The following is a 12020-nucleotide window of genomic DNA, read 5'->3' as shown; positions in this document are numbered from 1 at the left end:
AGTACCGACCTGCTTGTAAGCAACAGTACCGACATGCTTGTATGCAACAGTACCGACCTGCTTGTAAACAACAGTACCGACCTGCTTGTATGCAACAGTACCGACCTGCTTGTAAGCAACAGTACCGACCTGTTTGTATGCAACAGTACCGACCTGCTTGTATGCAACAGTACCGACCTGCTTGTAAACAACAGTACCGACCTGCTTGTATGCAACAGTACCGACCTGCTTATAAACAACAGTCCCGACCTGCTTGTAAGAAACAGTACTGACCTGCTTGTAAGCAACAGTACCGACCTGCTTGTATGCAACAGTACCGACCTGCTTGTTAACAACAGTACCGACCTGCTTGTATGCAACAGTACCGACCTGCTTGTAAACAACAGTACCGACCTGCTTGTATGCAACAGTACCGACCTGCTTGTAAGCAACAGTACCGACCTGCTTGTATGCAACAGTACCGACCCGCTTGTATGCAACAGTACCGACCCGCTTGTAAGCAACAGTACCGACCCGCATGTAAGCAATAGTACCGACCTGCTTGCATGCAACAATACCGACCTGCTTGTAAGAAACAGTACCGACCTGCTTGTAAGCAACAATACCGACCTGCTTGTATGCAACAGTACCGACCCGCTTGTAAGCAACAGTACCGACCTGCTTGTATGCAACAGTACCGACCTGCTTGTAAACAACAGTACCGACCTGTTTGTATGCAACAGTACCGACCTGCTTGTAAACAACAGTACCGACCTGCTTGTATGCAACAGTACCGACCTGCTTGTAAACAACAGTACTGACCTGCTTGTATGCAACAGTACCGACCTGCTTGTATGCAACAGTACCAACATGCTTGTATGCAACAGTACCGACCTGCTTGTAAGCAACAGTACCGACCCGCTTGTAAGCAATAGTACCGACCTGCTTGTATGCAACAGTCCCGACCTGCTTGTAAGAAACAGTACTGACCTGCTTGTAAGCAACAGTACCGACCTGCTTGTATGCAACAGTACCGACCTGCTTGTATGCAACAGTACCGACCCGCTTGTAAGCAACAGTACCGACCTGCTTGTATGCAACAGTACCGACCTGCTTGTTAACAACAGTACCGACCTGCTTGTATGCAACAGTACCGACCTGCTTGTATGCAACAGTACCGACCTGCTTGTAAACAACAGTACCGACCTGCTTGTATGCAACAGTACCGACTTGCTTGTAAGCAACAGTACCGACCTGCTTGTATGCAACAGTACCGACCTGCTTGTATGCAACAGTACCGACCCGCTTGTAAGCAACAGTACCGACCCGCTTGTAAGCAATTGTACCGACCTGCTTGCATGCAACAATACCGACCTGCTTGTAAGAAACAGTACCGACCTGCTTGTAAGCAACAATACCGACCTGCTTGTATGCAACAGTACCGACCCGCTTGTAAGCAATAGTACCGACCTGCTTGTATGCAACAGTACCGACCTGCTTGTAAGCAACAGTACCGACCTGCTTGTATGCAACAGTACCGACCTGCTTGTATGCAACAGTACCGACCCGCTTGTAAGCAACAGTACCGACCTGCTTGTATGCAACAGTACCGACCTACTTGTATGCAACAGTACCGACCTGCTTGTAAGCAACAGTACCGACCTGCTTGTATGCAACAGTACCGACCCGCTTGTAAGCAACAGTACCGACCTGCTTGTATGCAACAGTACCGACCTGCATGTAAGCAACAGTACCGACCTGCTTGTATGCAACAGTGCCGACCTGCTTGTATGCAACAGTACCGACCCGCTTGTAAGCAACAGTACCGACCTGCTTGTATGCAACAGTACCGACCTACTTGTATGCAACAGTACCGACCTGCTTGTAAGCAACAGTACCGACCTGCTTGTATGCAACAGTACCGACCCGCTTGTATGCAACAGTACCGACCCGCTTGTAAGCAACAGTACCGACCCGCTTGTAAGCAATAGTACCGACCTGCTTGCATGCAACAATACCGACCTGCTTGTAAGAAACAGTACCGACCTGCTTGTAAGCAACAATACCGACCTGCTTGTATGCAACAGTACCGACCCGCTTGTAAGCAACAGTACCGACCTGCTTGTATGCAACAGTACCGACCTGCTTGTAAACAACAGTACCGACCTGCTTGCAAACAACAGCACCGACCTGCTTTTAAACAACAGTACCGACCTGCTTGTATGCAACAGTACCGACCTGCTTGTAAACAACAGTACCGATCTGCTTGTAAACAACAATACCGATCTGCTTGTAAACAACAGTACCGACCTGCTTGCAAACAACAGCACCGACCTGCTTGTAAACAACAGTACCGACCTGCTTGTATGCAACAGTACCGACCTGCTTGTAAACAACAGTACCGACCTGCTTGTAAACAACAGTACCGACCTGCTTGTAAACAACAGTACCCACCTGCTTGTAAACAACGGTACCGACCTGCTTGTATACATCAGTACCGACCTGCTTGTATACAACAGTACCGACCTGCTTGTAAACAGCAGTACCGACCTGCTTGTATGCAACAGTACCGACCAGCTTATAAGCAACAGTACCGACCTGCTTGTATGCAACAGTACCGTCCTGCTTGTATGCAACAGTACCGACCTGCTTGTATGCAACAGTACCGACCAGCTTGTAAACAACAGTACCGACCTGCTTGTATGCAACAGTACCGACCTGCTTGTAAACAACAGTACCGACCTGCTTGTATGCAACAGTACCGACCTGCTTGTAAGCAACAGTACCGACCTGCTTGTATGCAACAGTACCGACCTGCTTGTATGCAACAGTACCGACCTGATTGTATGCAACAGTACCGACCTGCTTGTAAACAACAGTACCGACCTGCTTGTATGCAACAGTACCGACCTGCTTGTAAGCAACAGTACCGACCTGCTTGTATGCAACAGTACCGACCTGCTTGTATGCAACAGTACCGACCTGCTTGTATGCAACAGTACCGACCTGCTTGTAAACAACAGTACCGACCTGCTTGTATGCAACAGTACCGACCTGCTTGTAAACAACAGTACCGACCTGCTTGTATGCAACAGTACCGACCTGCTTGTAAACAACGGTACCGACCTGCTTGTATGCAACAGTACCGACCTGCTTGTATGCAACAGTACCGACCTGCTTGTATGCAACAGTACCGACCTGCTTGTAAACAATAGTACCGACCTGCTTGTAAACAACAGTACCGACCTGCTTATAAACAACAGTACCGACCTGTTTGTAAACAACAGTACCGACCTGCTTGTATGCAACAGTACCGAACTGCTTGTAAACAACAGTACCGACCTGCTTGTAAACAACAGTACCGACCTGCTTGTAAACAACAGTACCGACCTGCTTATAAACAACAGTACCGACCTGTTTGTAAACAACAGTACCGACCTGCTTGTATGCAACAGTACCGACCTGCTTGTAAACAACAGTACCGACTTGCTTGTAAACAACAGTACCGACCTGCTTGTAAACAACAGTACAGGCCTGTTTGTAAACAACAGTACCGACCTGCTTGCAAACAACTGCACCGACCTGCTTGTAAACAACAGAACCGACCTGCTTGTATGCAACAGTACCGACCTGCTTGTAAACAACAGTACCGATCTACTTGTAAACAACAGTACCGACCTGCTTGTAAACAACAGCACCGACCTGCTTGTAAACAACAGCACCGACCTGCTTGTAAACAACAGTACCGACCTGCTTGTATGCAACAGTACCGACCTGCTTGTAAACAACAGTACCGACCTGCTTGTAAACAACAGTACCGACCTGCTTGTAAACAACAGTACCCACCTGCTTGTAAACAACGGTACCGACCTGCTTGTATACAACAGTACCGACCTGCTTGTATACAACAGTACCGACCTGCTTGTAAACAGCAATACCGACCTGCTTGTATGCAACAGTACCGACCTGCTTGTAAGCAACAATACCGACCTGCTTGTATGTAACAGTACCGACCTGCTTGTAAACAACAGTACCGACCTGCTTGTATGCAACAGTACCGACCTGCTTGTAAACAACAGTACCGACCTGCTTGTATGCAACAGTACCGACCTGCTTGTAAGCAACAGTACCGACCTGCTTGTATGCAACAGTACCGACCTGCTTGTATGCAACAGTACCGACCTGCTTGTAAACAACAGTACCGACCTGCTTGTAAACAACAGTACCGACCTGCTTGTATGCAACAGTACCGACCTGCTTGTAAACAACAGTACCGATCTGCTTGTAAACAACAATACCGATCTGCTTGTAAACAACAGTACCGACCTGCTTGCAAACAACAGCACCGACCTGCTTGTAAACAACAGTACCGACCTGCTTGTATGCAACAGTACCGACCTGCTTGTAAACAACAGTACCGACCTGCTTGTAAACAACAGTACCGACCTGCTTGTAAACAACAGTACCCACCTGCTTGTAAACAACGGTACCGACCTGCTTGTATACATCAGTACCGATTTGCTTGTATACAACAGTACCGACCTGCTTGTAAACAGCAGTACCGACCTGCTTGTATGCAACAGTACCGACCAGCTTGTAAGCAACAGTACCGACCTGCTTTTATGCAACAGTACCGACCTGCTTGTATGCAACAGTACCGACCTGCTTGTATGCAACAGTACCGACCAGCTTGTAAACAACAGTACCGACCTGCTTGTATGCAACAGTACCGACCTGCTTGTAAACAACAGTACCGACCTGCTTGTATGCAACAGTACCGACCTGCTTGTAAGCAACAGTACCGACCTGCTTGTATGCAACAGTACCGACCTGCTTGTATGCAACAGTACCGACCTGATTGTATGCAACAGTACCGACCTGCTTGTAAACAACAGTACCGACCTGCTTGTATGCAACAGTACCGACCTGCTTGTAAGCAACAGTACCGACCTGCTTGTATGCAACAGTACCGACCTGCTTGTATGCAACAGTACCGACCTGCTTGTATGCAACAGTACCGACCTGCTTGTAAACAACAGTACCGACCTGCTTGTATGCAACAGTACCGACCTGCTTGTAAACAACAGTACCGACCTGCTTGTATGCAACAGTACCGACCTGCTTGTAAACAACGGTACCGACCTGCTTGTATGCAACAGTACCGACCTGCTTGTATGCAACAGTACCGACCTGCTTGTATGCAACAGTACCGACCTGCTTGTAAACAATAGTACCGACCTGCTTGTAAACAACAGTACCGACCTGCTTATAAACAACAGTACCGACCTGTTTGTAAACAACAGTACCGACCTGCTTGTATGCAACAGTACCGAACTGCTTGTAAACAACAGTACCGACCTGCTTGTAAACAATAGTACCGACCTGCTTGTAAACAACAGTACCGACCTGCTTATAAACAACAGTACCGACCTGTTTGTAAACAACAGTACCGACCTGCTTGTATGCAACAGTACCGACCTGCTTGTAAACAACAGTACCGACTTGCTTGTAAACAACAGTACCGACCTGCTTGTAAACAACAGTACCGACCTGTTTGTAAACAACAGTACCGACCTGCTTGCAAACAACAGCACCGACCTGCTTGTAAACAACAGAACCGACCTGCTTGTATGCAACAGTACCGACCTGCTTGTAAACAACAGTACCGATCTACTTGTAAACAACAGTACCGACCTGCTTGTAAACAACAGCACCGACCTGCTTGTAAACAACAGCACCGACCTGCTTGTAAACAACAGTACCGACCTGCTTGTATGCAACAGTACCGACCTGCTTGTAAACAACAGCACCGACCTGCTTGTATACAACAGTACCGACCTGCTTGTATACAACAGTACCGACCTGCTTGTAAACAGCAGTACCGACCTGCTTGTATGCAACAGTACCGACCTGCTTGTAAGCAACAATACCGACCTGCTTGTATGTAACAGTACCGACCTGCTTGTATGCAACCGTACCGACCTGCTTGTAAACAACAGTACCGACCTGCTTGTATGCAACAGTACCGACCTGCTTGTAAACAACAGTACCGACCTGCTTGTATGCAACAGTACCGACCTGCTTGTAAGCAACAGTACCGACCTGCTTGTATGCAACAGTACCGACCTGCTTGTATGCAACAGTACCGACCTGATTGTATGCAACAGTACCGACCTGCTTGTAAACAACAGTACCGACCTGCTTGTATGCAACAGTACCGACCTGCTTGTAAGCAACAGTACCGACCTGCTTGTATGCAACAGTACCGACCTGCTTGTATGCAACAGTACCGACCTGCTTGTAAACAACAGTACCGACCTGTTTGTATGCAACAGTACCGACCTGCTTGTAAACAACAGTACCGACCTGCTTGTATGCAACAGTACCGACCTGCTTGTAAACAACAGTACCGACCTGCTTGTATGCAACAGTACCGACCTGCTTGTAAGCAACAGTACCGACATGCTTGTATGCAACAGTACCGACCTGCTTGTAAACAACAGTACCGACCTGCTTGTATGCAACAGTACCGACCTGCTTGTAAGCAACAGTACCGACCTGTTTGTATGCAACAGTACCGACCTGCTTGTATGCAACAGTACCGACCTGCTTGTAAACAACAGTACCGACCTGCTTGTAAACAACAGTACCGACCTGCTTGTATGCAACAGTACCGACCTGCTTGTAAGCAACAGTACCGACCTGTTTGTATGCAACAGTACCGACCTGCTTGTATGCAACAGTACCGACCTGCTTGTAAACAACAGTACCGACCTGCTTGTATGCAACAGTACCGACCTGCTTATAAACAACAGTCCCGACCTGCTTGTAAGAAACAGTACTGACCTGCTTGTAAGCAACAGTACCGACCTGCTTGTATGCAACAGTACCGACCTGCTTGTTAACAACAGTATCGACCTGCTTGTATGCAACAGTACCGACCTGCTTGTAAACAACAGTACCGACCTGCTTGTATGCAACAGTACCGACCTGCTTGTAAGCAACAGTACCGACCTGCTTGTATGCAACAGTACCGACCTGCTTGTAAACAAAAGTACCGACCTGCTTGTATGCAACAGTACCGACCTGCTTATAAACAACAGTCCCGACCTGCTTGTAAGAAACAGTACTGACCTGCTTGTAAGCAACAGTACCGACCTGCTTGTATGCAACAGTACCGACCTGCTTGTTAACAACAGTACCGACCTGCTTGTATGCAACAGTACCGACCTGCTTGTAAACAACAGTACCGACCTGCTTGTATGCAACAGTACCGACCTGCTTGTAAGCAACAGTACCGACCTGCTTGTATGCAACAGTACCGACCCGCTTGTATGCAACAGTACCGACCCGCTTGTAAGCAACAGTACCGACCCGCTTGTAAGCAATAGTACCGACCTGCTTGCATGCAACAATACCGACCTGCTTGTAAGAAACAGTACCGACCTGCTTGTAAGCAACAATACCGACCTGCTTGTATGCAACAGTACCGACCCGCTTGTAAGCAACAGTACCGACCTGCTTGTATGCAACAGTACCGACCTGCTTGTAAACAACAGTACCGACCTGTTTGTATGCAACAGTACCGACCTGCTTGTAAACAACAGTACCGACCTGCTTGTATGCAACAGTACCGACCTGCTTGTAAACAACAGTACCGACCTGCTTGTATGCAACAGTACCGACCTGCTTGTAAGCAACAGTACCGACATGCTTGTATGCAACAGTACCGACCTGCTTGTAAGCAACAGTACCGACCCGCTTGTAAGCAATAGTACCGACCTGCTTGTATGCAACAGTCCCGACCTGCTTGTAAGAAACAGTACTGACCTGCTTGTAAGCAACAGTACCGACCTGCTTGTATGCAACAGTACCGACCTGCTTGTATGCAACAGTACCGACCCGCTTGTAAGCAACAGTACCGACCTGCTTGTATGCAACAGTACCGACCTGCTTGTTAACAACAGTACCGACCTGCTTGTATGCAACAGTACCGACCTGCTTGTATGCAACAGTACCGACCTGCTTGTAAACAACAGTACCGACCTGCTTGTATGCAACAGTACCGACTTGCTTGTAAGCAACAGTACCGACCTGCTTGTATGCAACAGTACCGACCTGCTTGTATGCAACAGTACCGACCCGCTTGTAAGCAACAGTACCGACCCGCTTGTAAGCAATTGTACCGACCTGCTTGCATGCAGCAATACCGACCTGCTTGTATGAAACAGTACCGACCTGCTTGTAAGCAACAATACCGACCTGCTTGTATGCAACAGTACCGACCCGCTTGTAAGCAATAGTACCGACCTGCTTGTATGCAACAGTACCGACCTGCTTGTAAGCAACAGTACCGACCTGCTTGTATGCAACAGTACCGACCTGCTTGTATGCAACAGTACCGACCTGCTTGTAAACAACAGTACCGACCTTCTTGTATGCAACAGTACCGACTTGCTGTAAGCAACAGTACCGACCTGCTTGTATGCAACAGTACCGACCTGCTTGTATGCAACAGTACCGACCCGCTTGTAAGCAACAGTACCGACCCGCTTGTAAGCAATTGTACCGACCTGCTTGCATGCAACAATACCGACCTGCTTGTAAGAAACAGTACCGACCTGCTTGTAAGCAACAATACCGACCTGCTTGTATGCAACAGTACCGACCCGCTTGTAAGCAATAGTACCGACCTGCTTGTATGCAACAGTACCGACCTGCTTGTAAGCAACAGTACCGACCTGCTTGTATGCAACAGTACCGACCTGCTTGTATGCAACAGTACCGACCCGCTTGTAAGCAACAGTACCGACCTGCTTGTATGCAACAGTACCGACCTACTTGTATGCAACAGTACCGACCTGCTTGTAAGCAACAGTACCGACCTGCTTGTATGCAACAGTACCGACCCGCTTGTAAGCAACAGTACCGACCTGCTTGTATGCAACAGTACCGACCTGCATGTAAGCAACAGTACCGACCTGCTTGTATGCAACAGTGCCGACCTGCTTGTATGCAACAGTACCGACCCGCTTGTAAGCAACAGTACCGACCTGCTTGTATGCAACAGTACCGACCTGCTTGTAAGCAACAGTACCGACCTGCTTGTATGCAACAGTACCGACCCGCTTGTAAGCAACAGTACCGACCTGCTTGTATGCAACAGTACCGACCCGCTTGTATGCAACAGTATCGACCTGCTTGTATACAACAGTACCGACCTGCTTGTAAGCAACAGTACCGACCTGCTTGTAAACAACAGTACCGACCTGCTTGTATGCAAGACAGTGGCTGGAACAATACACAAATAACCCGCACACAGGAGAGAGAAGCTTGATATGACAATGTTTCGGCCTGACTTGTACCATTCACAACTCACAAGCTTCTTTCCCTTACATGCGGGTTATTTGTGCATTAGATTGAATAAATTGTGTGAAAATCAGTGAACGTGAACATCAGGGATGGAGACCTGAGTTGGGATGGCGACCGGCTCGCCAGCGGACCTGGGATATAAACACTGAGATCTAGTGAGTTAAGCTTAACTAGAGTAGTCATCCCTTCATAACCGGGAGCTTCGAGGTGGATGTTCGGTTTGTTGCCTTTCAAATGTGCTGTCAACTTGAGTTGGTTTCCTTTTCAGTACAGGTGTTCCCTACCCGTGCAGGTGTTCTGTCATTGTTGGGGAACGGGTCCAGCGTGCTGATGTTCCTGCAGCGGCTGCGGAAGTTGACCCCGGCGGAGGTGTTGCTGCTCAACCTGGCGGTGATGCACCTTTTCCTCTCTGTCTGCAGCTACCCGGCACCTACCGTCTCCAGCTTCTCTCACCGCTGGCTCTTCGGCGAGGCGGGTAGGTGCTCTGCTTGTGTGAGGAGGGTAGGTGCTCTGCTTGTGTGAGGAGGGTAGGTGCACTCCTTGTGTGAGGCGGGTGGGTGCTCTGCTTGTGTGAGACGGGTGGGTGCACTCCTTGTGTGAGGCGGGTAGGTGCACTCCTTGTGTGAGGCGGGTGGGTGCTCTGCTTGTGTGAGACGGGTAGGTGCACTCCTTGTGTGAGGCGGGTGGGTGCTCTGCTTGTGTGAGGAGGGTAGGTGCACTCCTTGTGTGAGGCGGGTGGGTGCTCTGCTTGTGTGAGGAGGGTAGGTGCACTCCTTGTGTGAGGCGGGTGGGTGCTCTGCTTGTGTGAGGAGGGTAGGTGCACTCCTTGTGTGAGGCGGGTGGGTGCTCTGCTTGTGTGAGGAGGGTAGGTGCACTCCTTGTGTGAGGCGGGTGGGTGCTCTGCTTGTGTGAGGAGGGTAGGTGCACTCCTTGTGTGAGGCGGGTGGGTGCTCTGCTTGTGTGAGACGGGTGGGTGCACTCCTTGTGTGAGGCGGGTAGGTGCTCTGCTTGTGTGAGGAGGGTAGGTGCACTCCTTGTGTGAGGCGGGTGGGTGCTCTGCTTGTGTGAGGAGGGTAGGTGCACTCCTTGTGTGAGGCGGGTGGGTGCTCTGCTTGTGTGAGGAGGGTAGGTGCACTCCTTGTGTGAGGCGGGTGGGTGCTCTGCTTGTGTGAGGAGGGTAGGTGCACTCCTTGTGTGAGGCGGGTAGGTGCTCTGCTTGTGTGAGACGGGTGGGTGCTCTGCTTGTGTGAGGAGGGTGGGTGCACTGCTTGTGTGAGGAGGGTGGGTGCTCTGCTTGTGTGAGACGGGTGGGTGCTCTGCTTGTGTGAGGAGGGTAGGTGCACTCCTTGTGTGAGGCGGGTGGGTGCTCTGCTTGTGTGAGGAGGGTAGGTGCACTCCTTGTGTGAGACGGGTGGGTGCTCTGCTTGTGTGAGGAGGGTGGGTGCTCTGCTTGTGCGAGGCGGGTAGGTGCTCTGTTTGTGTGAGGAGGGTAGGTGCACTCCTTGTGTGAGGCGGGTGGGTGCTCTGCTTGTGTGAGGAGGGTAGGTGCACTCCTTGTGTGAGGCGGGTGGGTGCTCTGCTTGTGTGAGACGGGTGGGTGCACTCCTTGTGTGAGGCGGGTAGGTGCTCTGCTTGTGTGAGGAGGGTAGGTGCACTCCTTGTGTGAGGCGGGTAGGTGCTCTGCTTGTGTGAGACGGGTGGGTGCTCTGCTTGTGTGAGGAGGGTGGGTGCTCTGCTTGTGTGAGGCGGGTGGGTGCTCTGCTTGTGTGAGGCAGGTGGGTGCTCTGCTTGTGTGAGACGGGTGGGTGCTCTGCTTGTGTGAGACGGGTGGGTGCTCTGCTTGTGTGAGACGGGTAGGTGCTCTGCTTGTGTGTGACGGGTGGGTGCTCTGCTTGTGTGAGACGGGTGGGTGCTCTGCTTGTGTGAAACGGGTGGGTGCTGTGCTTGTGTGAGACGGGTGGGTGCTCTGCTTGTGTGAGACAGGTGGGTGCTCTTCTTGTGTGAGACGGGTGGGTGCTCTGCTTGTGTGAGACGGGTAGGTGCTCTGCTTGTGTGAGACGGGTGGGTGCTCTGCTTGTGTGAGACGGGTGGGTGCTCTGCTTGTGTGACACGGGTGGGTGCTCTGCTTGGGTGAGACGGGTGGGTGCTCTGCTTGTGTGAGACGTGTGGGTGCTCTGCTTGTGTGAGACGGGTGGGTGCTCTGCTTGTGTGAGACGGGTGGGTGCTCTGCTTGTGTGAGACGGGTAGGTGCTCTGCTTGTGTGAGTCGGGTGGGTGCTCTGCTTGTGTGAGACGGATGGGTGCTCTGCTTGTGTGAGACGGGTGGGTGCTCTGCTTGTGTGAGGCGGGTAGGTGCTCTGCTTGTGTGAGACGGGCAGGTGCTCTGCTTGTGTGAGACGGGTGGGTGCTCTGCTTGTGTTAGGCGGGTGGGTGCTCTGCTTGTGTGAGACGGGTGGGTGCTCTGCTTGTGTGAGACGGGTGGGTGCTCTCCTTGTGTGAGACGGGTGGGTGCTCTGCTTGTGTGAGACGGGTGGGTGCTCTGCTTGTGTGAGACGGGTAGGTGCTCTGCTTGTGTGAGTCGGGTGGGTGCTCTGCTTGTGTGAGACGGATGGGTGCTCTGCTTGTGTGAGACGGGTGGGTGCTCTGCTTGTGTGAGGCGGGTAGGTGCTC

The 12020-nt window shown here is 50.7% G+C and overlaps 1 protein-coding gene across 1 annotated transcript in view; it reads left to right on the top strand.

The window, feature by feature from the left end:
• The window catches only part of LOC128685320 (opsin-5-like), a 117993-nt gene that overhangs the window by 21656 nt on the left and 84317 nt on the right, over positions 1-12020 (top strand). Inside the window, exon 2 of the mRNA XM_070082817.1 lies at positions 9644-9826. Within this exon, the coding sequence (XP_069938918.1) occupies positions 9644-9826 (183 nt within the window). The remainder of the gene's footprint in view (positions 1-9643; positions 9827-12020) is intronic.

Source organism: Cherax quadricarinatus, chromosome 8 (genome assembly GCF_038502225.1).
Source record: "Cherax quadricarinatus isolate ZL_2023a chromosome 8, ASM3850222v1, whole genome shotgun sequence".
Classification (NCBI taxonomy): domain Eukaryota; kingdom Metazoa; phylum Arthropoda; class Malacostraca; order Decapoda; family Parastacidae; genus Cherax; species Cherax quadricarinatus.
The sequence above is the reverse complement of the archived record's forward strand: the minus strand, read 5'-3'. Positions and strand labels throughout refer to the sequence as shown.